Raw genomic sequence first — 27,387 nt, forward strand, 5'->3', positions numbered from 1 at the left:
GAGCCAAAAAAAAAAGAGTCAAAAATTTAAAAAGTCAAAAATTATTAAATGCCCATGAGAGGGATGCAGTACTAATGCAATGCCAGAAATTGCAAAGTTAAGGCATGACCATTGGACAGCAAAATGCTCATTGGGTCAGCGGGGTCAGACAAAAACAGGTGGAGAAGAAAAGACACGTTAACTGCAGAAGAATTAAGTGTGAAAGCATCAGGAACCCTTTAGTCTCCAGCGCCACCATTTTCCAGAACTGCATCCTACCTGGAGTCACCAGAAGTGCGAGGTGTCAGGATCTGAGAGACTTAGGTTAGGTAAAGAATCCTAAAAACTGACCCCCACTTAATAAGAATTACAAGCTGAAGTGTTGTAAAATATATGAATTCTGATTTTTTTTAGTTTTTTTTTTTTTTTTTTTATATAGGCTTTATAGACAGACGGATTGAGAGTGACTCTTGAAGGACCAGCACCACATCCTCTTGTACCACTGTTTGAAGAATTTATCTTCCAGTATCTGGCAGTACGTTTTGGAAGATCACCATCTGAGTTAAATCTCTCATTTTGCCTGTAAAAGAAAACCTGCCTAATAATTATGCACACCTGAATATAATATATTTTTCACTTCCAGCCTTCATGAACAATTATATATAACTTATATATGATTAAATACAAAACTAATAGTAGTTAAGATTGATGTGGTTTGGAATTTGTCAAATGTGCTTGGAAAAAAAATATGATCAGAAAATCAAGTTGCCTAATAATTCTGCACATGGTGTATATGTATATATATGTACATTTTACACCGGTGCACTTTTAGCCTCGTTGTTCCATATGTATGTATGTACATATATATATATATATATATGTATATCTATCTCGGACAACAAGGCTAAAAGCGCACCTGTGTAAAATGCGCATTTGACTTTATTCTCTTTTAAACCACTAGCTCAGCACTTTTCTTCACAACCGCTTTTGATAATGTGCATGGAAATTTGTCTGATCCTTGACGTGATTGCCGAAAGCAATGCAAAAAAATGTTGTAGATTTATGTAGCAAATGAGAATCGATAAAATTATTGTCTATATTTTGAGACAAAGGTCTTGTTAATGTTTTTCAGTTTTGTTCAAGGTGATTAAATGAACATTTTTTTAAATAACTGAAGAATATGTAAAAGTATGGTATTTGGGGTAAAAGGCACCCCTGCTGTTGGGGCTAAAGGCACAATAATTAACATGATAATGAATAGCTGGCTGACTTTTACATATCATAAATATTAATCATATATCATCACATATTAAGTTGGGTGTCCACCTTTGAGATAATTCCGAATTCGTACAGGCACAGAAAATGAATAGCCTAACACATTGTACGGAGCCCCTAGGGACATGGTCAGGTTTGCTGTGGTAGTTGGTCACATTTACAGCACATCAGATTTCACTTATTATGTGACAAGAGTAAGGAGAGATGACTGACATAACGATGTTGGAGGATTTGGTGCACAACAGATCCTGAGCATCACTGACAAATATCTTATGTTGGAAAATGTGTGGTCAGTACCGCCACTCCCTATACACAGAGTACGCATGATTGCAAATTCAAAAGTAAAAAGCAAGCACGCATTCCAAAGCGATTTCAATACCCCGCATACTGACAGCGGCTCCCTGATACCGCAAATTATACACAATATAATTACCCACAATATAATTACCCAACTATATAATTGCAAGAGAACACAAAAGCATTGAAATATATTTTTCCTCCCATGGCATTTTTTCCTTCACCATGTCCCTTTAGGGGCTACGTAGAATTCGTTATCCTTTCCAGATTCATAATTTAGCTTCAGGCACATCCTATCGTAATGATTATTTTATTATTCATTTCATTATTTATTGTTGACTGAATGCTTTATTTTTATTATTTTGACATTTCAATTTATATAAACATAAGCCTATAGGCTACATTGTCCAGTACAATATATTAGTTAAAGGGATAGTTCACCCAAAAAAGAAACTTCTGTCATCATTTACTCACCCTCAGGTTGTTCCAAACCTGTATAAATTTCTTTGTTCTTTTGAACATAAAGGAAGATATTAGGAAGAATGTGGGAAACTGAACAATTCTGGGGCACCATTGACTTCCATAGTATTTTTTTTTCCTACTATGGAAGTCAATGGTGGCCTAAAGCAGCCTGGTTACAAACTTTCTTCAAAATATCTTCCTTTGTGTTCAGCAGAACAAAGAAATTCATACAGGTTTGGAACAAAATGAGGGTGAGTAAATGATGATAGAATTTTCATTTTTGGGTGAACTATCCCTTTAAGATATTCATATACTTTTAATATAGTTAGAATAGAAAGAAAGTTAGAAAAACAGCATTTATTTAAAACAGTTTATATATTATATATATATATATATATATATATATATATATATATATATATATATATATATATATATACACACACACACACATTATACTGTATATTAAATAGATGGGTAACACTTTCCAACAAGGTCTCATTTGTTCAAATTAGTTAATTTCTAAGTCTATTAGTTAAAGGGGTCATATAATGCCACTTTTACAAGATGTAAAATAAGTCTCTGATGTCCCCAGAGTGTGTATGTGAAGTTTTAGCTCAAAATACCCCACAGATCATTTTTTATAGCATGTTAAATTTGTCAATTTTTGAGGGTGAGCAAAAACGCTATTTTTTTGTGTGAGTCCCTTTAAATGCAAATTAGCTGCTGCTCTCAAGAAGAGGGCGGAGTTTCAAGAGCTCGTGTTAGCAGCTCCGATTACCTCATGCAGACTCACTGAAAATGTCCGAAACCGTTCAGCCTTTTATGTTCAAACCGGAGTCAAACAATGATGGAGAGACTCAAGAAGAAGTGACAACATGTAGAATGCAACAGGACGTTTCTGAATGGTTAGTTGATGAATTTAAAGGGATAGTTCACCCAAAAATGAAAATTCTGTCATCATTTACTCACCCTCAAGTAGTACCAAACCTGTATAAATTTCTTTGTTCTTTTGAACATAAAGGAAGATATTAGGAAGAATGTTTGTAACCAAGCAGATCTCAGTATTTATTTTCCTACTATGGTAGTCAATGGGGGGTGAGATCTGCTTGGTTACAAACATTCTTCAAAATACCTTCTTTTGTGTTCAACAGAAAAAAGAAATTCATACAACTTGAGGGGGAGTAAATTATGACAGAATTTTCATTTTTGGGTGAACTATCCCTTTAAGTAGCTGATGTGGAGTTAACTATCTTAAAGTCATTGATTAGCATATAGTCATGATAATCTATAAATTGCTCGTGTGGGAACTGAAAATACGCTGCATGAAGATAGAACAGGTATAGTTTAGTTTAATTACAGTTATAACTTGTCATGTCATCTTGCTTTTATGACATGCTATTGCATTTGTGTTACGTACTGTATTGCAATAACATGGCCTCACTCCCTTTGTTGCGTGTTCTCAGGGGCAGGGTTTATGTAAATTTTAGGGTTAGTGATGTCACTAACCCAGGAAGAAGCTCGTTGTAGTCCCTACCAGCCATTTGTTGTAGTCCTTAAACAGAGAATTCTTTAAAAGAAAATATCTTGCTTTGAATTGAACTTTGAGCATCCTAACTTTGCAGATGTTGTTAATGCTCAAACACCAATATTACACACTAACTAAAGTTAAATAAGTGAAATCATAAACAACCACCCCTTTAATTTCCTAAGTCACACGGGCAAATACATTTGCATATGACTGCCTCCAGAGCACAAATAGTTATACTTCATCGCACCATAGGCTACGGCCACTGGCGTTCAGTTGCTTAAAGGCTGACTCTTGCCTACACTGAATGGGAGCGTTGAGTCACATGAAAAGCAAACAAAACCCATTATAATCTCTGACACTGTCTACACTGGATACAGTATACAGATGCCCATTCACTATCTGACATACTCCACTCACTTGAGTCTGCCGACAACAGGACAAATGGAAGAGTAAAGGGAAGTGTAATGAGTCCTGTTTAAACAGCTAATTTCTGTAGAGACAAGAGAAGGATATCTGCGTCAGTGGATGGTATATTTTTAATGTCGTCGTGGATTGTGTCGGAGCAGGAACGTGCAGAAAGTTTCTCAGGGGCAAGGGCTCAAATGTAAAAAAAAAAAAAAAAAAAAAAAAAAGGGCATCTATCACTACGGATTAATTCTAAAATGTAAATTGCTAATAATAATATTGATAGATAATCTTATTATTGACATTGCAAACAGACTGTGTTCATAATTAAAGGGTAGGTAACACACACAGTTTCTACCAATCTCATGTTAATCTTGAGTACCTGTAGAGTAGTATTGCATCCTTCATATCTCCGAAAAGTCTTTAGTTTTATCATATTTATAAAAGATAGATAAAGTCTTTCCGAAAAAAGCCGAGCTCCTGGAGGCGTGCCTGCCGTGGGCAGAGCTAAAGAGTCACGAGCGCACGCAGGTTTTGCGTAGAGATTGTCTGCAAGCTGCGACATCATTATAAATAAAAAGGGAATAAAAACGTTTGTGTTTACATTTTATGCACTTGCACGCCAACTGCCAACAAAACATAGACGTTTGATGCATTTTTACTCACTGCCCGCGATCAGCAAATTCACCGTCAAACTGGGACTTATTTACAATGCAATCATCACCGAAATTCCAGAAACAAACAAACATACATGCACAACTCTTAACGCTGGGTACTTTGGTTAAGCTGAAAAAGGTAATCTTTCCCTCACAACCAAAAACACACTCCTTTGGTGACAGGAGCTGCGACTCATTTCGGAGGCTGTGTCCTCTGATGTATACTGTAATTTCTTTCTTACTTCTTAAATGAGACTGCCTCGATGATGCATGCAGCCTTCGAAGGGTGCAGCCCCTGAATTGGGACACAGCCATTGTTGAAAAATCTCCCGGCTTCCGTAACCCGAACGAAACGCGTTGATGAGCGTGCTCTTGCTCTGCGTGATGTGCGTGTGCACGCTTATCAGGGAGAAGTGCCTATACAAGGAATTCCGCCCTTTATTATGTGATGAAGGGCCATACTCAGAAAAAAAACTCTCTGAAACCCAGTCCGAAACCGGAAGTTTGGCACAGAAATACTCCGTCATCCATCTAACACGTGTTTTGAATCTTTGGCCATGTTTAGCATGAAAAATGCAACTCTTTAACAGTGTAAATGAGTCAGAATGCATGAAATAGCATTAGACCCCCCCCCCCCTTTAATGAATACAAGACTACTGAAATAGACTTATTTTTTCAATGAATAGATTATAGTAATTACAACAAAAAGAAAAAAAATGAGTAGAGAGATGAATGCTTAAATTTAAAGTTTGTTTAAACATTTGTTGGATGTTTATGTTGTAATAGACTAACATATTCTGTGTTGTTTTCTTCATCAAAGTCTGTATCTGGTGCTTTCTTTTCAACTCCTTGACCCATATCACATTCATCCTCTTCTCTCTCCTCCTCCGCAACATGCATCTCTGGCTGGTCATTTTTGCCTACTAAATTTCAATTTTAAATAGATAAATTGATATTTTAATGAATACATCGAATTTACTTTCTATTATTAAGTAGCCTATTTTGTTGGCTTTTTTTTTTTTGGCCACAGAAATGTATAGGCCCTATGTGTGTGTGTATTTTATATATTATTGGAACAAAGATTTAAACAAAATTGAAGGTTGTGCACATACCTTTTTGCAAACTATCAGTCTTAGATTAACTCACCTTTTTTTATCCATGCTGATAGAGAAACTGTACCTTTCGCTGCCTCCTTCTTCAAATTATCTTTAATTTTCTGTCGTCTCTCAGTTGTTTGGCATCTTGGCTTTACTCCTATAACAAAGATAGAGCTTGCTTGTCAACTCGTGTCTGGAAATGTAACTAACAACTTTGTTGAGATTACTTACCAACACATGCTCTCTCAAACCACTTTAAAATCTGCCAGTGGTGAGCATTCAAAAAAAAAAAAAAAGAGTCGGAAGCAATGGTGCGATAAAAACGTGTACTTGACTGTACAAAACAGTAACGACTCACGCCAAAGTTTGCGTGTTCACGTGCTATATTTGTATGGAAGGCGGACGGGGCCAAAACTCTTTAAACGGAACGCGAGCAATGTCATCACGCACCGTTAAGGCGGCGATTTTTGAACTTGTTTCTTTAAAACGTGTAGAGACACGTACATTTTGGCCGTGTTAGTGGCGATTTTTATGGAAATTTTATTGTAAAGTGTTACCTAAATAAGACATTCAGATACTGTTAATATAAGTAACAGAATAAAATTAACATAAAAAAGCCCTACAAATAATATTTCCAAACATGAGCAGCACTCATCCATCAGGCTCGAAAACTACTGTATAAATGACTAAAACGCACAAAACCAAAAATTACAGGACAAATTGCACAATATCTCATGCCACTGTCGACTTATAAAATATTAAGATTGAAATAAAAAATCCAGAGGGAAACCACAAAACTCTGTTTCAGTGCAATGTACATTTCAATCTCTCATCTGACAGAAGTGTTTTTATTGCATCAGCGATGTTCTGCAGGATAGAGCCGCTGACACTGATGCCGTCTGATGTCTGTCAAAGGAACCATCACCTAAATTCTCTTTCAGTGGCAAAAGAAATCCTCCTTACTGCCCCGTCTGTCTTTGAGACAAAAAGATGGCTGCATGATTTTGATAGACAAAGTATTTGGATGTGTAAATATTGCAACAGTAAGAGTTACAGCAAAGCATTTTTTAAGTTATGTTGACTGTATATAGTAGTGGCCGAAAGTGATGTCCGTCCGACTTAGGAAAATTGACATCTTCAGCCTTTTTTCAAATTTGTTAAAAATTTTATAAGCATATAGTGCTTGGAGTTAATTGAAACATGCCAAATACAAAGAAATTATGAACACATAAATGTAGCTTTAGTTTGCCTCATTTTCTCAGATAAATACCTTAACCAAGTTTAGTGTTTTGTTCTTCCCTCATATTTAAAATATTTAAACAAATATTTACCTCATATTTTGATGGTTTAATCGAACTTGTAGGGTCGTTTAAAACCAATATCCCCTCTGGACATCACTTTTTGTCACTACTGTGCTGAAGATTGCAAAAAATAAATAAATAAATAAATTATGATGTCTACAGATGAACAAAATGAATGTATTTAATAACATAATTCAATCTCATCAAATCAATGCTGCTTTATGCAGTCAGTTTGTAAGAACATAAGGCAAACAGGAAATCCAGTGGGAGTGTGTGATTGTGAAATTACTTTCAACAACAGCACACAGTCTGTGACTCTCTTTCAACAGTAAATCAGTCAGAGCAGAACTGCTTTTAAAGTATTGTTTGGAAAATCCCCTTGACCCAAAAGACCGCCTTATTCTTGGGTCTAAAACACCCTGGTGCATGAGAAAGATCTTTTCTTCCGCCTTGGGGAAGAAGAGTATATATTCCACTTAAAGATAAATGAAGAGAACGGATAAAAAAAGATGTCTGTCTCATCGCTTCCTGCATTTTTAAAGTTCACTGTGTCTTTCAAAGTGAATGCGGAATCATTCTTTTATAACAAAAAAAGATACATTTCAGAATTAAAAAAAGATGTTTCTCATGATATTAACCCCCCCCCACCCCCCCAATATTGTTGCTCAATATTATTTGTAGGATGTATTAAACTGTTAATTAAGCACAATAATAATTGGTGTATGTTAATTATCTTAAACTTATGTAAATATATTACTGTCATAAACTACTTATAAAACAGTATAATTACACGCAGTTTTTATGATTGTATTATTTTGTTATTATGAATTAGCTCAAAAGGGGAAATAGGAATAATTAAACATAACTCGTTATAATTATAAATATTTGAATCAGTTAATCGAATTAATTTGATGTAGCTGAATTAATATTACAATCTGTTTGGCCAGCGAACACTCAGTATTGATCGTCTATCAACTCTTCAGAAAGGGTATTTTCCATGGCCACAGAAAAATAACGCTTTCTTAGCATGTAGCTGTGTTTGTAATCGTTATCAGTAATATTGGTTGATAAGCAGATCAGAATCAACTCGCAAGAATGCGCACACAAGTTTTATTTAACTAAATCACGAACACATAGCTAGACTAAACACACATAGACATACAATTCACGCATACATAGGAAATGAGAGAGTGGAAATGAATTTGAACCGTAGCATAACGGGAAAGGAGCTATGAAAAGAGTCATTTAACCAGCTAGAAGAACCATCAGTTTCTCACTATAAAGCACCTTTGTTAACAAAGGGGTTCACAAACTTAATACTAAATCACCGTTTAGTGTTCAAATGTATGATACTTGCAAATGCCTTGGCTGTTGAGGAGCGTCCGGATCTGCAGGCTCAGGAGAAATTGTTGATGGTTTGGTCCGATGGTGCTGAAGTTGTAATCAATATCTTCTGCGTTGAATGAGGAAATGATGATGAACTTGCGCTGTTAATTCAACCCTGTTGTCGAGGAAGTTGTGCATGGCTTGAAGTGAGTGAGGCCTGCTATCCGGGCTGCGCCGGCCTGGGTGGCTGAGGTCTCACGTGAACAGAAGTCACACTTTGAGTTTTGGCTTGATCAATGAGAAAGATGCAATTCTCTAGAGATTCTTTGTTTGAAAGTGACCTCATTTGCATGAGCTGAGTAAGCTAGAAGTTTGCGTCCATTTATACTCTGATAAATATAACAAACATACAATGCATTCTATGAGATGGTGATGTCCACCAAAGTGTGAGTCGTTAAACAAGGAGTAATTTGATATGAAACAACAACTAGATGAGCTACGTTATCTAACAGTTCTATCATCAGACATGCATAACACTATACAAAATACAAAGGAACAATATACAAACAGTAATAATACACAAAAATGTACTGGGGAATGTTCATTTATTTAATCATATTTGTCAATGAATTAGTGGAAATGATGCCATTTCTATGGGCCGCATGTCTGATTCTTGTATTGAGATCGATCAATGTCTCAAGTGTCTTTGAAGTGTATGTGGGGAGCAAATGGTGGTAGTTCTCAGGGGGGAGAACACAATTGGAGATATATTTAAAAATATCCTTAGTCCTCCAAGGTTTATAATGGTTGTGAATGGCTGCCCAGATTTTGAAGACAAAAAAAAAAAAATGCATCCATCCATAAAAAATGAATCCATATGACTCCAGTGGGTTAATAAAGGCCTTCTGAAGCGAATCAATGTGTTTTTGTAAGACAAATATCGGACCAAGTGTTGTTAAATGGGACAGTCTAGTCTACGGAGGATTGTTCTCGTCACCCAGCAACTGTGACAGCTGCCGTTGATGAGTGGCAGTAATGTTTGTACTAGACTTTTTTGAAAGTTATACTAAATTGTCTGAAAACAAAACAGGGTTCACGAACTGTCTAAATATGTTCACCATGGTCCATTTCTGTATATAATAAAGAGTAAACTATATAAAATCACATCTTAGTAAGATATAAGTTAACATTTTAATTGCTGAAGGTATTTATTTTTAGTTTTTCATTTGTATCATTAGATATTTGAGTAAGCTGAAACCCAATACCTAAGTTTTAAAGTGTAATTCGGCAATGTCATCAGTGAATTCTGGGGTAGGCAAGGCCGCGAAGGATCCATCTTTCTCTTTCATTTCACGGGAAACAAAGGACGCATTTGGAGGCTGCATTTAAAGGGTTAGTTCACCCAAAACTGAAAATTCTGTCATTAATTACTCACCCTCATGACGTTCCAAACCCGTAAGACCTTCGTTCATCTTCGGATCACAAATTAAGATATTTTTGATGAAATCCAAGAGGTATCTGACTCCTCCATAGACAGCAATATAACCACCACTTTCAAGGTCCAGAAAGGTACTAAAGACATTGTTAAAACAGTCCACATGACTGCAGTGGTTCAACCTTAATGTTATGAAGCAACAAGAATACTTTTTGTGCACAAAAACAAAACAGAATTAATTACTTCATTCAACAATATCTTCTCTTCTGTGTCATTCTCTTATGCTGTCTACATTCAACGCTTCCAGGTTTGACATCAGAAGGCCGGCTAATTATTGGCCGGTGCTGTTCATGTGAGCAGCACAATGCATGCATGTGATGCTGACCCAGGAGCCGGCCAATACGGAGTCGGCGTTCAGACGTAGAACCTGGAAGCGATGGACGTAAACAACTGAACGTGACACAGAAAAAGTGTTCTCGTCACTTCATAAAATTAAGGTTGAACCACTGCAGTCACATGGAGTATTTTAACGATGTCTTTAGTACCTTTCTGGACCTTGAAAGTGGTCATTAAATTGCTATATAGAGGCATTGGATACCTCTCGGATTTCATCAAAAATATCTTAATTTGTGTTCCGAAGATGAACGAAGGTCTTACGGGTTTGGAACGACATGAGGGTGAGTAATTAATGACAGAAATTTCATTTTTGGGTGAACTAACCCTTTAAAAGAGCATTTGAATTAGGACAGCCTTCGCCACGCCACTGTGATGCAATCGGCCCTCGAATGCAGGCTTTGAAGGATGCAGCCTCTGAATTGGGACACAGCTATTGACTTGCTTTTGCTTGGCCCTCTGTAATTTCATAGCTGGATCACCAATCACAGAATGGAAAGCGTTAGGTGGAAAAATTCTAATATGGAGAAAATGACTGACACAACACAAACTGAATAGGCAGATTTTTAAGGGTTTTTTCCCTCAAAAGGAATTTTGAATTCCAAAAATAACTTTAGAACTGATGACTTTTTTATTTAAAAAGTTTAAAACTGTTATTAAAAAGTTTGTAAATATTTTTACAATAGTTTAGGCCCTCTCTAAGGGCCTAGAGGGCCCTGACAGTTCCCCCATATTTTAACATCGCACTGACAGTTGCTAGTAACTACACTGTCATCATCCCCTTCTTTCTTGGTCAATTATATAAGCAAGTTTGAGAAAATTAGTTGTTGTTTTCTTTCCAAAGACTGCACCATCTGTTAAGAGAGTCTGGTGTGTCTTCGTGGGCCATGAATCATATGAACATCTGGTCCAGGTGAGAACATGATAAGCACACAAACACAGTCATGCGCACAAACTCAAGCAGCTCTCAGTATGTGAGCACTGTCGACTATGAGCAGCACAGTCTGCTTTGCTCTTCAGTTTTATTCCTAACTGTGAGAATGTCAGTGAGGGTAAACACTGCTGATCTACAAACACTTTTACACAGTTGTTTGCAGATGTATTGATTCTAGCTCTGAATAAAGACAAAGTAATCTTATCTTACAACAGAGAGTAATTAAATCCAAATCGATGAGTAAACAAAATAATATTCAACACAAAACTTTGCATCTAGTATATCTCTCTTCTCCATGTCAACTCATTGAACGATCAGATTTACGTCAAAACTTTTTGAGAAAACAATGCTAGGCAGCCTGTATTTGTGCAGAATAAATACTGAAATAAGCAATGAAGTATTTCTGACCTTAAATGTGGGTTTTAGGGTCTTCAACTCTTTTTAAATCCGGGTGTGAGATTATTTAATCTCTTTGGTGCTATTTATGATTTGCTGCTTTGAAGGATCAAAGTTTAAAGGGATAGTTCACCCAAAAATGAAAATTTGATGTTTATCTGCTTAGGCAGGGCATCCAAGATGTAGGTGACTTTGTTTCTTCAGTAGAACACAAATGATGATTTTTAACTCCAACTGTTGTGGTCTGTCAGTCTTATAATGCATGGCAATGGGAACTCCATCTATAAGAGTCAAAAAAACATGCACAGACAAATCCAAATTAAACCCTGCGGCTCGTGACGACACATTGATGTCCTAAGACACGAAACGATCGGTTTGTGCGAGAAACCGAACAGTATTTATATCATTTTTCACCTCTAAAATACCACTATGTCCAACTGCCTGTCTGAAAACGCGTTCTGATGACGGAAGTGATGTCTCGCGCTTATACTTCAATGAGTGCGAGACATTACTTCCGTTGTCAGAGCGCGTTCAGACCTCACCAGCCGGATGCGCAAGGCAGTTGGACATTGTGGTGTTTTAGAGGTGAAAAATTATATAAATACGGTTCGGTTTCTCGCACAAACCGATCATTTAGTGTCTTAGGACATCAATGTGTCGTCACGAGCCGCAGGGTTTAATTTGGATTTGTCTGTGCGTGTTTTTTTTTTTACTCTTATAGATGGAGTTCCCATTGACATGCATTATATGACTGACAGAACGCAACGGTTGGAATTTAAAATCATCATTTGTGTTCTACTGAAGAAACAAAGTCACCTACATCTTGGATGCCCTGGGGGTAAGCAGATAAACATCAAATTTTCATTTTTGGGTGAACTATCCCTTTAACTCGCAAATGTTCTCTTTCTCATAAATGCGTTGGGAAATTTAAGTCAGTCGGTTAGTTTGTTTGGATGGTCCATGAACCGGATTAAAAATAAACGATTAACAATTCTGAGCATAGGCTATTGCAGTGTTGATGAGAATTCTGCATCTTCCGAATCTGATTCTTATGAACAGTTTGTTTCAATAAAAATGTTTTGTTGTTCTTTTTACGTCAGCACGCAATAACGTCACTGCATAACTCGTTATATTCTAACTTCGTGGGAAAAGGGGAAAATGCTATTTGATTTTGTATAAATTTAAATAAAGCCATATGCAGACAAACACTGCATTCATTATATATATGGGCATTTTGCCATCAGTGTAACATTCATGCTATTTCCATGTACGTTGAATTCAACCAACAAACTGATCAAACTGGTTCAAGCATTTCCTTGCTAAAAAGCAGAGATCACTAGGGCTGCGCCCGAAAACTTAGGCAGCTGGCTTGTTGCCTTGCTGCAGTGCGGTCACACTGCACTTTTCGTCCCACTGACTTCCATTCATACTATAGACTGTAAAAAAAATATATGGACATAGTGTCCGTGACATCACCCGTAGGTTTCTGAAGAGCGTCACCGGGCGTAACTCCCGGATAACAGAAAATGGGCAAAGAGGCGGGACGTGGGTGGAGCTGAGGTGATGTGACGGCAGCAGACAAACGGCTAGTGGTGACAGCAGCGGCAATCCACCTGTCACTCAAGTGACCACGCCCTTAATTATGCAGAACTTTAAGGCTTAATATAATTTAAACGGTCAAGTTATAAACAAATTCACCCCCCTCACAGTTGTCATGAAGGGCAAAATTAGCTATATAGACCAAAACCACAATTTGTACCAGGTTGTAAACATGTTTTTTTTCTGCTGTAAAGTTGGGCATTTTAACATGGGGCTCAATGAGATTCTGCTCTCTTTTGGAGCCTGTCCCTAGCGGCCAGTTAATGAATTGCAGTTTAATTCACCTCCGTATTGGCTTCAAGAGAAACGGGGGGGGGCTTGATTGCGAATGCTTCAGACTCGTGTGAAAAGTTTCGCATTTCGCTGCGTTCCAAAGTTCAAGTTTGGTGCACTCTGATCTGTGCATTCGCATCACGTGAAAACGTGCGACCAGTAGAAGATCAATTAGTCACGGCATGACCTCTTGACTAAATTAAAAGAATTATATTTTTGCAAGTCGAGTAGGTTGTATATTTTTACATTTTGAATGTATTACTATATATGTTGAATCACGACCGTTGCAGCATCAGATGAAGTTTTGCACGTTCAAAGTCTGGTGTGACCGCGGCTTTAAGGCTGATGTATAACCTACTTCTGGGACCTACGCCGTAGGCTACATGTCGGTTTTTCATTTATACTTCTGTGTCGTTGTCCGCATCCTTTTTTTTGGCCTGATGGAGGGGTTCTAGCAGACCAATTACAGCACTTGCTGTCTGTGTAGAATTGAGGCATTGTTACATTTTTGGAGAGGTGCAAGTCAGGCAGGCTACATGGCAGATTCGACACAGAAGTATAAATCAGCCATATAAGTAATGACCTTGCAGGCAGCGTTTGCGCAGGAAGGTACATCACAAAACTTTTTCAGAGAAAGTTTCAAAATTTCTGAGGCAGCACAATGGTTAAATGATCTACAGCAAAATAGAGTGAGTTTTGGTGGTAACTATGCAAATATTTAATTACTACAATAGTAATTTCTCGCTAGAAATGACATCAGAAGTGGAAAACGGTCAAAAACGTACATTTACACACAAACTGACCAGCAACCGCAACTTTCAGACGCCATCTTTATCTTTCTAGCTCAACTATGAATGAAAAGCACAGGAGTGTGGGATATCAAAGGCAGCAAAGGATACATCTATGCAGCCTTCAAAATTCGATGAAAGCATCTCAGGAGACAGGAAGTGAAGCTACCAATGGATTCAGACGTGCACTGATGCCTTCCTGCCTTGGAATGGGTCCTCCGAAGGCAGCATTTTTAAGTTTCAGATGCAGCCCATAGTTTTAGGCTCATTTGAGTCAGCCATATTATCACTGATTCGAGTGTAGTCTCTCAGAAGTTCTTTTGAACCGGTTCATCACATCTGCTATTTGCCTCATTCAAAAAATGACTGTTTTGTGTAGTTTATTCTACAAAGATTGAAGAAATATCGCATAAGCTCTACGCCGTTTGGTCATTTAAATATGGAATGAACTGTAGTTATTTCTGACAATATAAATGATTGCGTATCTGTAAATCGACAAATATTTCTATTTAACATTAAAGGGACAGTTCACCCAAAAATTAAAATTCTGGCATAATTTACTCACCCTCATGTTGTACCAAACCATATGATTTTCGTTCATCTTTGAAACACAAATGAATATATTTTGAGAGATCTAAGAATTTTCTTTCCCTCTATTGACAGTCCACACAACTACCACTTTGATGTTTCAAAAAGTTCATAAAGAGATCGTAAAACTAATCCATATGAATTGAGCAGTTTAGGCCAATTTTTATGAAGAGATACAATCGCTTTATATGATGAGCAGATTTAATTTAGGCTTTTATTCAGATATAAACATTCATCAACGCACACATCAGTTATGCTAAACTGAAAAGTCTTACGGTTTGGAACGACACAAGGGTAACTGATGACAGAGTTTTCATTTTGGGGTGAACTAACCCTTTAATCAATCTTCTAAATTATTTTATTAATTATAAATTACAATAAAGCCACTGTATTCTTTTTAAAACAAGTTATATTGTTTTTAGTCTTTATTAATGGATCATCTTTCAAAAGAAACATTAATTTCAGAAAAACTGCAAAACAGGCCAATACTATATGATAAATACATTTTGACACACTTTTTGATCTTGCGTCAGTTCTCTAAAACTTTGCAAGTTCTCCTGTCATTTTAAGTACAATCCAAAATAAAAATTTATGTGAAATAAATCCACAAGCAGTATGACAGTAATTCAACCTCAGAGATTTAAGTAACATTAAAGAAAGCACACGTCAGAAACACTTGGGAAGAAAAAAACACAGATATGCACAGCATTAAAAAAAATCTTAATAAATAAATCAGCATATGAATCTCAACCCTTTTATGTAAATCAACAAAAAAAAATTGTACCTTTTTAACTTATTTCAAACTAAATTTTGTCGTCTTTAGAGAGTAAATCTTATTTGATGATTTCAGACAGCAATGCAAAATAACATGCACATAAACCCTTAGTTAGTAGTAAGGGTCAGTAGTAGAGATGGGTTAGCATATCAGACTACTGCTATCAGTTAAACATGACAACTCCTCTAGTGACACAAAATCTATTTGGCATCATAACACATTCAACTGACTCTTATAGAGCGTCAATATTTCTCTCTCTCTCTGAACGACGAATGAAAGATGAGTTGTGAGAAGATAGAAAACTGTTTTATAATTTTTTCATCTCAGTTCTGACTGGCAACCAAACCTAGTTAAAACAGGACATAAGTAGTAACTACACCAGGAGTTAATGTACATATTCATCATCACTGAGATCTGAATCATCTGCATCAACTTCCCCTTCAATCACGGATTTCTTCCCTTTACAGCAGGAAACAACCAAACCAATGAGAAAGACCTGCAACGAAACACAACAAAAGACACATTAGGGCCAATACTACTACTCTCAGGATATGTAGGTTCTTGTAATGATGTTTTATTATGCAGTGGTCAATATCTATCAAAAGTGGTCCAGGGCAGGAACAGTGGTGAACCGACGACAGGGTCATGGGCGGCCAAGGCTCACTGATGCACGTGGGGAGCGAAGGCTGGCCCGTGTGGTCCGATTCAACAGACGAGCTACTGTAGCTCAAATTGCTCAAGAAGTTAATGCTGGTTCTGATAGAAAGGTGTCAGAATACACAGTGCATCGCAGTTTGTTGCGTATGGGGCTGCATAGCCGCAGACCAGTCAGGGTGCCCATGCTGACCCCTGTCCACCTCCAAAAGCACCAACAGTGGACCACGGAGCAATGGAAGAAGGTGGCCTGGTCTGATGAATCATGTTTTCTTGTACATCACGTGGATGGCCAGGTGCGTGTGCGTCACTTACTTGGGGAACACATGGCACCAGGATGCACTATGGGAAGAAGGCAAGCCGGCAGAGGCAGTGTGATGCTTTGGGCAATGTTCTGCTGGGAAACCTTGGGTCCTGCCATCCATGTGGATGTTACTTTGACACGTACCACCTACCTAAGCATTGTTGCAGACCATGTACACCCTTTCATGGAAATGGTATTCCCTGGTGGCTGTGGCCTCTTTCAGCAGGATAATTCGCCCAGCCACAAAGCAAAAATGGTTCAGGAATGGTTTGAGGAGCACAACGAGTGTTGACTTGGCCTCCAAATTCCCCAGATCTCAATCCAATCGAGCATCTGTGGGATGTGCTGAACAAACAAGTCTGATCCATGGAGGCCCCACCTCACAACTTACAGGACTTAAAGGATCTGCTGCTAACATCTTGGTGCCAGATACCACAGCACACCTTCAGGGGTCTAGTGGAGTTCATGCCTCAAAGGGTCAGGCAGTTTTGGCAGCAAAAGGGGACCAACACGATATCAGAAAAGTGGTCATAATGTTATGCCTGATCAGTGTATAATTTCCTACAGTTCAAATAATGAAGCAGGTCATTTAAAAAAGGAAAATTTTAGCAAATTCATGAACTTACCAAAAGGAAAGCCCAGTTGCCAAAATAGTAGATGGTGCTGAAGAACCAAAACTTGTGCAGGAACAGGTATGATCTTGTTACTGTGCACTGGTCTGTAAAACAAAATGTGAAGAAAACAGCCCTTTAATTTAAAATGTTACAAAATATTTCTATTTCAAATAAATGCTGCTCTTTTGAACTTTCTATTTATGAAAGTTATGGTTTCAAACAAAATATCATGGCAGCACAACGGTTTTCAACATTGATAATAATATGAAATGTTTCTTGAGCAGCAAATCAGCATATTAGAATGATTTCTGAAGAATGGTGTGACACTGATGACTGGAGTAATGATGCTGAAAATTCAGCTTTGCCATTACAGGAATAAATTACATTTTAAAAATATATTAAAATTGTATTCTGGTCCCTAGATACAGCTCAGGTCCCTGCTTTAATGTAAGTCTAATAGGTATAAGCAAACGCTAATGTGTTTGCAGAGTCAGAAGGTCAGTAGGTCAGTCTTTACCCCGCCGCCATGCAGAGCGAGGGAAAGTAATCACACATGCACAACGGTACGTGTACTCATCAAAGAGCGTGACACAGTAATTGCCGGCACAGTCTTGTGTTGCACCAGCCACGCTTTGCAGGTTTGTGCTAACAACACGCCGCCTTTCAATTAAATGCATGAGAGAACCTCTTAGCTAGAGCCGCCTCAAGCTAACCTGTCACACTGACCAGAAAACCGGCATCAAGCTGATGACCATGTCATAGAAAATGAAGAGGGAATCAGTGAAAACCATAACAGACATTGGGATAAAAATGACAAACAAATATTTAGATGCTGCTTGGCAAGCCAAAATAGCCAACATTTGGACAAATGCAGAGAGAAGAAAAATATTTATCAGTAAAAGTTCCAATAAATAGGCTTCATGGTTTGAGGAAAAAAAAAAAAAAAAAAACTAGTTGTGATCGCGATTTAACATGCGATTAAAACAAACTCCAGGTTTGCTGAGCTTGTAGGGCTGCACAATTTGGCCAAAATTCTGTGATTATATATCAATATTGCTATAATAATAATAATAATAATAATTAGTAGTAGTATTAATATTAAATACAAATATAAAAATTATTAAAAAACAAAATAAGAAATATTACTTTTGCAATCGGTGGATCGTGGGTCACTCTGAAACACGCAGCGCAGTTATTTATTTCAGTTGGTTTAATATACTGCCTATGAATAATCGCCAAAAGCCAAATTGCGATTTCGGTTTTATTTTGATTAATCGTGCAGCCCTACAAATAAATGTAATTTTATTTAACTAAATAACTGTTAGGTCTTCTAAAAAACATATTTATCGCTGTAAGAAGCCTAAGTATATTTGAACTGAATTATTATTTTTTTAAATACACTTTGGAAAAAAAAAAAAAACCTTGTCTCAAAGAAGATTTACCATGTGATGCCTGAATCCTTAGGTGAACAAACCCAAAAACAATAAAAGAGTGAAAGAAAGAAAAAAAAAAATGTGAATAATGGATGTTTGATGAATTTCATCTGTTTTAAAAACAATTCGACAACATCATCAGCCACATTAGTGCTGGGTGATATGGCCAAAAAATTATTACAATAACATTTTTCATATCAGCCAGTATCGATAATTATCATGACAAATATAAAATCTTTATTTCTTTTAAGCTTAAAGGCAGATTTCTGCTCCTGAGTGAAAGTAGACAGTTAATTGTTAATTTCACAAATCTGAAGTAGAATATTCAAAACACTTATTTATAATGATTAAAAAAAAATTCTACATCAAAATAGACGAGTAAACTCAAGTAAAATCCCTTTTCAGTCTTTTTTCTTAACAAAATAAATAAATTAATAGAAAAATTAATTTCTTTGTTTCTCCATGTTCTAACGGGTGATATTGTTTCAAATCATGAAACAGGTTTGCCTGACTTTGAAGGCATGTATCTTCAGCACAGTTTGCCGTGCAAGCTGCAATATTAATCATATTACATTTTTTGTCTCTTAGAAATGAAAATTTGACAGTAGCTTGGTTTGAATATACAGCAGTAGCTTGAGTTGGGATGTAGATGTAAATTTATGTCAACAAAAATGGTAGCAAATTTAATATTTCTGCTAAAATCTTAACCACAATTTTATATTATCAATATTCTGACAGTTTGACTCAGGACTTTTATTTAAATTAACCATTGGTCATCCATAGTATCATACATTTAGATCATGATAACCATAGGTAAAACCACGCATATCACCTCACGACCGTGGTAAAATGTAACTATATGGCAGGGGTGGTGAACTCCGGTCCTGGAGAGCCTCAGTCCTGCAGAGCCTCAGTCCTGCAGAGTTCAGCTTCAGCTCTGACTGTAGCTTTCTAGTAACCCTTCAGACCTGGATTAGCTTGTTCAGGTGTGATCAAGGTTGGAAAACTCTGCAGGACTGTGGCTCTCCAGGACCGATGTTCACCACCTCTGCTATATGGTTTCAATAGTATTTGAAATACAACTGCCTAAATACATAACAAAAAATACTGTAAATATAATCCATTACTCCTATAATACATTTAAAACATGTCTACATTGATAATATAATATAATTCAAAATGAATAACCCACATTTCTGCCACAATACTATGGTGCAGTTAGTGTTAATACAGTAAATCCATGGTTAATGATGGTGATTTGTAGATTGAAAAGGCTTCTAACTGGATCTTTCATGGAATAGTGTTTTTCTCGTGTTTGTCAGTGCTGTTGAGAATGTCAGTGCTGTTTCATCTGGCTTTAAACTAGTTTAAATCATAAAGACGTGTTCTGTTGAATTCAAGCGCTTCTTTTCACTGAATCTCACAGTGCTGTTTAGCAGTCACGTGATCAAGACTGATCAATGAGTAAACGCATCTGCTCTGATAAGCTTGCGCTTCGCTGCCGTTTGAGCCGAGCTGATAAATGGTCCGTGTGGCGTGGTTCAAACGAGTAGTGTTATTTTGTTCCGCTTTTGGTGCATGAACATTATATCAAACTTATATTATAATTTTATCAAGGAAAATTATATTGCGATAATTATTGTTAGCATTTTACCACCCAGCCCTAAGCCACATGCGTCAATAGTCCAGAACTCATGTGGTTTCGTTTGAAGTTTAGATGTCTATTGATCTTATGTTTGTACTACACAATCAAGTGGGCAGCAAGCAAACTAATATAAGATGTTCCTGTATGAAGAAGTTCATCTGGGCTCATGGATCAAACAGAGTGAGTATCACTACAGCAGGAGGGTTGTAATCAGCTCAATCTGTCGAGGTGCTTATGAATAAGCAGCCCTACAGAGTGGGGTCTACAGAAGGAAGGGAGGAGAAGTAGAGAGAAATATCTGATAGTGTTTATGCAGATAATTAGCTGCTCCAGGCGTGCAACACGATTGGTTGGTTGAGGAATGAAGACCTGCTTAAAAGAGAGAACTGACATTACAAAACACGAGCGGCACCAGAGGTCACTGAACTCACTCTGTGTTAGACATCCTATCATCTCATGCACATGTATGTAGTCAAAGGCCCCATTTGCACTCGGCATCAACCTCTGATCCCATCACAAGTGGTCAGCCAGAACCAGCATTGATGCTCAAATCTAGTATTAACATGAGTCTTAAAGGGGACCTATTATGCCCCTTTTTGCAAGATGTAAAATAAGTCTCTGATGTCCCCAGAGTGTGTTTGTGAAGTTTTAGCTCAAAATACCCCACAGATAATTTTTTATAGCATGTTAAAATTTTACTTTTTGGGTGTGAGCAAAAACACGCTGTTTTTGTGTGTCTCTTTAAATGCAAGTGAGCTGCTGCTCCTGGCCCCCTTTCAAGAAGGCGGAGCTTCAAGAGCTCATGCAACAACAAAACAGGACAATTTCATGCACTCATGCACAATGTCAGAAACTGTCACTAGCGGTGTTCAGTTTGAACCGGAGTCAGACAATGATGCCTACAGAGCCAGAGAATATATGCTGCATGGAGACAGAACAGGTATAGTTTAGTTTAATTAAGTTTAATATTATTAGATAGATACATAGACAGACAGACAGACAGAGAGACAGAGAGAGAATGACAGACAGACAAGCTAATAAAATGCTCTGCATGGCAAGCTTTTGGCATCTTGTAGCACAAAGAATATTTTTATAGGACAGCTACAACAGGCCCCGCACAGTAGCACCAGTCCTCTGGTTCTGGCTCAGTAGAAACTGGACCTGTTTGAGAGCAGGCATCGTCCTCCCCTCCTGTACTTTTCCTGCCATCTGTAGCTCAGCAGATGCTCACCTGAATTACAGGGCAGATGGTTCTCAACAGTGCTCTGGCTAAACAAATCATGGTGTACACCACTGACCCGGTTCACCTTCAGATCGCAGTCGCTGCTGATGGAGAACGCCTGCCAAAGACCACAGCCATTCAGACCAGCAGCCTGCTCATTCGCTCTGTTTGTGTGGCATTGTGTTGACATGGGCGTTTTGAGCATTGACTGTTAAAGTGGTAGTTCACCCATATATAGAAATTTCTTGTATATGTGGTTTACAGGGACTCTTCACAGACGTAATGGTTTTATACTGAAATAATCAAATTTTCTATCCCCTTACCCTTAACTTACCCATCACAGAAAACTGTTAACTTTTTTTAATTAAAAAAATGCTTTTAATGTAAGATGTTTTTTAAGCTATTTGGTTAATGAGGACACAGGAAGTTTTGTAATACCCATGTCATTATATGCATTTTTGTCCATATTAACCATATATACAAGCATACACACACATACACACACCCCCACACACACACTCAAAAACACTTGTGACTAGAGCTATTCAGTTTAAAATGGTTTAATAATTGTTATTATTGTTTAAAATAACAATTTTACAAAAAAGGAATAAAGCTAAAGGTAAAACACTAAAAATATAAGAATAAAATAGTTTTAAAATGAATTATAATAAATATTATGATACAATGTTATAACTCTGTATAATTATTATAATTAATTATAATAAATGTAAAACATAACAAAAAAGACTGGCTTATATACATTACCATTCAAACATTTGGGGTCGGTAAGATTTTTTAATGTTTTTGAAATAAGTTTCTTATTCTCACCAAGGCTGCATTTATTTGATCAAAAATACAGTAAAAATAGTATTATTGCGAAATATTATTACAATTTAAAATAAATGTTTTCTATTTTAATATCATTTAAAAAGTAATTTATTCCTGTGATGTCAAAGTTGAATTTTCAGCATCATTACTCCAGTCTTCAGTGTCACATGATCCTTCAGAAATCATTCTGATATGCTGCTCAAGGAACATTTCTTAGATGAAAAAAAAAATCGTCTGCTTCATATTTGTGTGGAAACTGCGACACATTTTCATTTCTAGGATTTTTTGATGAATAGAAAGTTCAAAAGAAACAGCATTTATTAGAAACAGAAATATTTTGTAACATTATAAATTTCTCTAATGTCACTATTGATCAATTTAATGCATCCTTGCCAAATAAAAGTATTAAACCTTGACCCCAAACTTTTGAATGGTAGTTTATGTATATATAAATAATAATAATAATAGTCATCTATATTAAAAAATATCATCAGTCAACATCATCATTGTCTAAATGACATTGGTAACAATCCAATTCTGGGGGAAGTACATGACTATTAGTGAATAATGACTTCAATTTTGATCTTTTTCTCACATAAAGTTATTGTATGACTTAAAAAAAGACTGAAATGACCGCATTTGGACCTCTTTTTATGGACATTGTAGAGATGGTAATGGCAAGAGCTGTTAAACAATTTTTCACAATTTTCTCCTTTCTGAGAAAAAGCAAAATTGGGGTTTGGAACAAGATGAGTGCGAGTTAATAATGAGTTTTCATTTCTGAGTGAATTATCCCTTTAACAGAGGGAAGTGAAAGGAAGCGCGTGGCAGAGTGTGAGTTCAGTGAGTGGTCAGTACAGCGGAGCAGCCCTCTCTGAAAGCATGTATTATTAATGATGACTCATTTGTTTCTGTGTATACACTGAAAAAGGACAGGATGGAAATAGAGGAAAAGTGCTCTAAAGTGTTCTCTCCCTATGAGAAGAACATTCTCTCAACCTCGCAGTTTGTTTGGGGATTTTTGTTTATTTTTGCCTTTTTTTTTTCAATGTTTTCTAAAAGCACTCTGCACATTTCACTATGTGCCCGAGTTTTCCAGGACCGCTGAACCTCTGACCATTGCTCTCGATGGAAAGCTGCTTGGCTGAGTGGACCCCAGAGATGGATCTTGAAAACCACCCTATCCTCACCCTGCAATTTTCTTGCAGTTTAAAACAAACAAAAATGGCCCACAGTGTTAGTGTTTCCAGTAAACAGGTTCTAAAAAAGCTAAACGTCAATGTCTGCCATTATCTTGTGATTTCACTCATTTTTTCCAAAGCATATTTTAAGTTGCGAATGCTAATGGAAAAACTTATACCTATAACTCGGCTGTCGTGCATAACGTGTTGTGATGATGTATTATAATCACATCATGATGCAGGCAATGTTTAAATTAGTCCAACATAACATGTTGTCAACTATTACGTCTTTTTCGTTGATGTCAACTTTGTTATCGTAAACATATTGTAATCAAGTACTAAAAGGATGTTAATTGGCATAAACACATGCAAAGAGAACTGCATTTAAAATCACTCAAAAGCTGTCACTCATCTCAGTTCATCGCTATCTCACAAAGTTCTATTATAATCAATGAAGCTGTCTACACTGCACAATGAATCTCTAGGCCATTGTGTTCAAGAGATCAACAGACATGTCTGTGATTGGCTTCATTGCTCACTAGGGTTCACCTAACTATCGCAATTTTTTTTTTAATCGTTTTTATATTTATTCCAGAATCAGTATCAATTCAAATAAAATTGCCTTATTTTAGTCACTGCTTATAGACGTGGTGGACAGAAGTTATCCACTTTTGAAATGTGTCATTATCTATGTGTGTCACGTGACGTAATATCCCTTTCAAATGGCCGAGAGAAAGCGATGAGACTACCCCAGTGCTTACCATACATTGATTTACGGGCGGGTGGCCCTCCAAAATATCAACATTGACCACCATAAATAGATTTAAACTGTTCCAAAATGGTTCTGGTGGGATGTGTGGGAGACGGTCTGTATTCTTTAATAGCGATGTCTCACTTTATGAATATTAATATTGTAATGAATGCACTCAAAAGTCCTCGCGCTATGCGCTTTGCATCAGATATCAATGCTGAGAGAGAGAGTATAAGCAAAGACTATAGATAAGACAGTAGAGCTGCACGATTAATCTTTAAAAGACTGTGATCTCGAATCAAAAACCCACGCGATCGTATTCCTAAATGACAGCAATTCGTCTGTCTATTAAACCTTTGACAAAATCATATCGCAACATTCAAATCTGTGTTGGCGCTGCCACTGATCCAGAGAGAATTGTCATTATTTCAACCTCATAGTATCATTATTTCTGTGATACAGTAGTTCAAATGATCATAGAAGTACTGGGATAAAACGTTTTTAGTTCAAATATAAAATACAAATAGCGATCAAAATAGTTATCACCTTTTGAAAACGGCGCTTCAAATAACGAGTGTATCGTTTACACTGTTGTTTACAAATGACTGTTAAAAAATGTGTTTGTCATTGAATCATTTATTCAAGAAAATGTATTACTGTAATGTATGATGCTTCTGAAATAAAATGAAAGATGTGATGAATTGTTTTGTAAATATGGCTCATCTTATACATCATGTACAGTCTGTGTAAGTGTATGATTCAACTTTTCCCCATGGTCTAGTGTTAAAAAAAAAAAAAAAAAACTTTAATAAAAAAAAATGTCTTAAAAATCACAATACACATTGTATCGGCACCCAAGTATCATGATAGTATCGAATCGGGAAATAGGTGTATCATCCTAGCCCTATTGCTTACCGCTGCAAAAACAGAAATAGAAACCCTTTGACACTAAATAGAAACCCTTTGACACTTTCCAGAGCGCAAACACAAGTACGCACTGAGCGTTTGACAAATCAGTTTTGCAAATATGATGTTATTACAGTATCAACAGAGGGTGCTCTTGCTTTCCTTTGCTTGCTATGATATAGAATATCCACGGAAGTTTTACTAGTATCTCATTTCACAGATAGTTTGCTTCTGTATTGTTTCTATGTAAAATTGTTTATAAAATGTAAAGTATTTGCTCTGACTCTTGTTTTAAATTATTTTGTTCCGTTACTATGCTTGTTGTCATTGTCTGTTACCGTTGTGCAAGCAGGATGTGGCGGTTGGTCGGTGTGGTTTTTGTCCCACCCTCCTCCACTGTGATTGGACGGCTGGGTAAAAAGTGACAGTAATGAGCGCTGCGCTTTACCCAAAGTTGAACGTTCTTCAACCCTTGGCAACCGGTATAAAATTCAGAAATAGATGCTCAGTGCCTCATCACACTGCTGGAGTTTTAAAAACGCGGCACTCCCATTGAAAACAATTGGGAAAATACGCTAGCCTCGGGAAAAAAGGCTTTGGTGGACACACGGCCTTAGGGTATGCCACAAACACAAAACCTCATCTTTTTCATTACTTGCACTTTGCAGTCTGAGTAACAGCATGTATATGTGAACTGTGTGCACTGGGTCTGAATCAGTTTAAATGAGACTCCATTAAGATGCATTAGACTCCCTCTATGTACCAGCAGTCCACATCTACCACTAAAGTAACACCATGGGGTGCACATGGCGGCATGGACCAGTGCCAGGCTGTGCCTGACGTGGCTATTAATTAAAGTGTTCCTTAATTATCTGCTCTGTTTTAGTGCTTAGCTGAGTAATTATAGCCAGCTCTCAATGCACCAGACCAGGGGTGAATTTAGATAGACTAAGAAACAGACAAAGGGAGGAAAACAAGCGATCGATGGTTTAAAGCAATAGTTCAACCAATAAAAGAAAATTCTGTCATTACTTACTCGCCCTCATGCCATTCAAAACCAGAACTACTTTCTTTCTTCTGTGGAACACAAAAGGAGGATTTTGTAGAATGGTACTGGTCACTCTTTTCAATGCATTTCCAATAAATGGAAACTGAGGCATTTAAGCTTCAAAAAGGAAGTAAAAGCAACATAAAAGTGTCAGAAATTGCTCCATATGATTCTTGAAATGAAGATATGAAGTCTTTTGAAGTCATATGACAGCTTTGTGTCCCCCTCCCAAGTGAGCTGTTAATCTCTGTGACCAGATCAATGAGTAAGCAAGTCAACTCGAAAAGCAGATTCATTCATCGCAATCATTCAAAACGGTTTTGTGAACTATAGATGAACTGATTTATTGAAAAGAGCCGACTCAAAAGAATGAATCAGTCATGAATCAATTTCTGTCTGTATCATGAATGATTCATTCTTTACATCACTACCGTTTTATGAACTGAATGAACTAATCCATTAAAAGAATTCAAACTCAAAAGAATAAATCGTTCTAACCTTGATGAACACAATAAAGAATATCAAGGTCTTCATTTTCACTCACATGTTGGTCTGTTCCTCATACAAATCTGCTATATGTCTTCAGAAAATTTGGAATACAGAGAACAATTCATCTGTAATGATACGTTTTCATCCTTTTTTAAGCTTGTCCTCATTTATTCTATATGCATGGAAAAGATCAACCAGTACAAGTCTTCAAAATCATCATGTTGGGTTCTAAGAAAGAAATAAAGTCATATAGATTTAGATCAACATGAGGGTGAGTAAATAAAGACAACATTTTAAAATTTTTGAGGACTAGAAACACAAATCCCGGAACAGACAGAAATAGCTTAGTTATCAGTCACTATATTGGAAGCAAATGCCACTTTCCACTTTTCCTTCTTTTTTTTCCTCTCTCTGTCTTTCGGATTGGTCTCTTTTTTTGTTTAGCCAACAGATGCCTAAATTTGGCACCGATTTCTCAAAAGGCTTTAACTGGAGCATTTGCTAATCTTTATCACAAAGGAATAAAAGTGAGATCCAAAAACAGGCAGCGAGAAGGCATGGGCTTTCCAGAACGACCTCAAGGGGAAGAGAAGAAGAACCAGAAGAGGTGAGTGTAATGCTCACATTGAGGAAGCTGCGGAATAGGAGGGCGTCAGATCGAGTGCAAAATTGCATACAATCAAAAGGTGGCACTTTTCACTACAAATAATCTTGTGAGGTTAGAATAAAATCAGATTGAAAGTGCAGTGGAGGAGTGCAGCAGTAGAGCATGAGTGATATCAGAGCTGCTGTCTCACCTGTT

At 37.0% G+C, this 27,387-nt stretch overlaps 2 protein-coding genes across 3 annotated transcripts in view; one reads left to right on the plus strand and one right to left on the minus strand.

Moving 5' to 3' along the window:
* The window catches only part of adgrb3 (adhesion G protein-coupled receptor B3), a 271,133-nt gene that overhangs the window by 216,570 nt on the left and 27,176 nt on the right, over nucleotides 1-27,387 (plus strand). The window lies entirely within an intron of this gene.
* lmbrd1 (LMBR1 domain containing 1) overlaps nucleotides 15,127-27,387 on the minus strand; it is a 109,138-nt gene continuing 96,877 nt past the window's right edge. For both annotated transcript variants that reach the window (XM_051916335.1, XM_051916334.1), the window contains 2 exons: nucleotides 17,095-17,186; nucleotides 15,127-16,006 (listed from right to left, as the gene is read on the minus strand). In XM_051916335.1, the coding sequence (XP_051772295.1) occupies nucleotides 15,896-16,006; nucleotides 17,095-17,186 (203 nt within the window). In that variant the 3' untranslated portion in view covers nucleotides 15,127-15,895. The remainder of the gene's footprint in view (nucleotides 16,007-17,094; nucleotides 17,187-27,387) is intronic.

Source organism: Ctenopharyngodon idella, chromosome 13 (assembly GCF_019924925.1).
Source record: "Ctenopharyngodon idella isolate HZGC_01 chromosome 13, HZGC01, whole genome shotgun sequence".
Taxonomy (NCBI): Eukaryota; Metazoa; Chordata; class Actinopteri; order Cypriniformes; family Xenocyprididae; genus Ctenopharyngodon; species Ctenopharyngodon idella.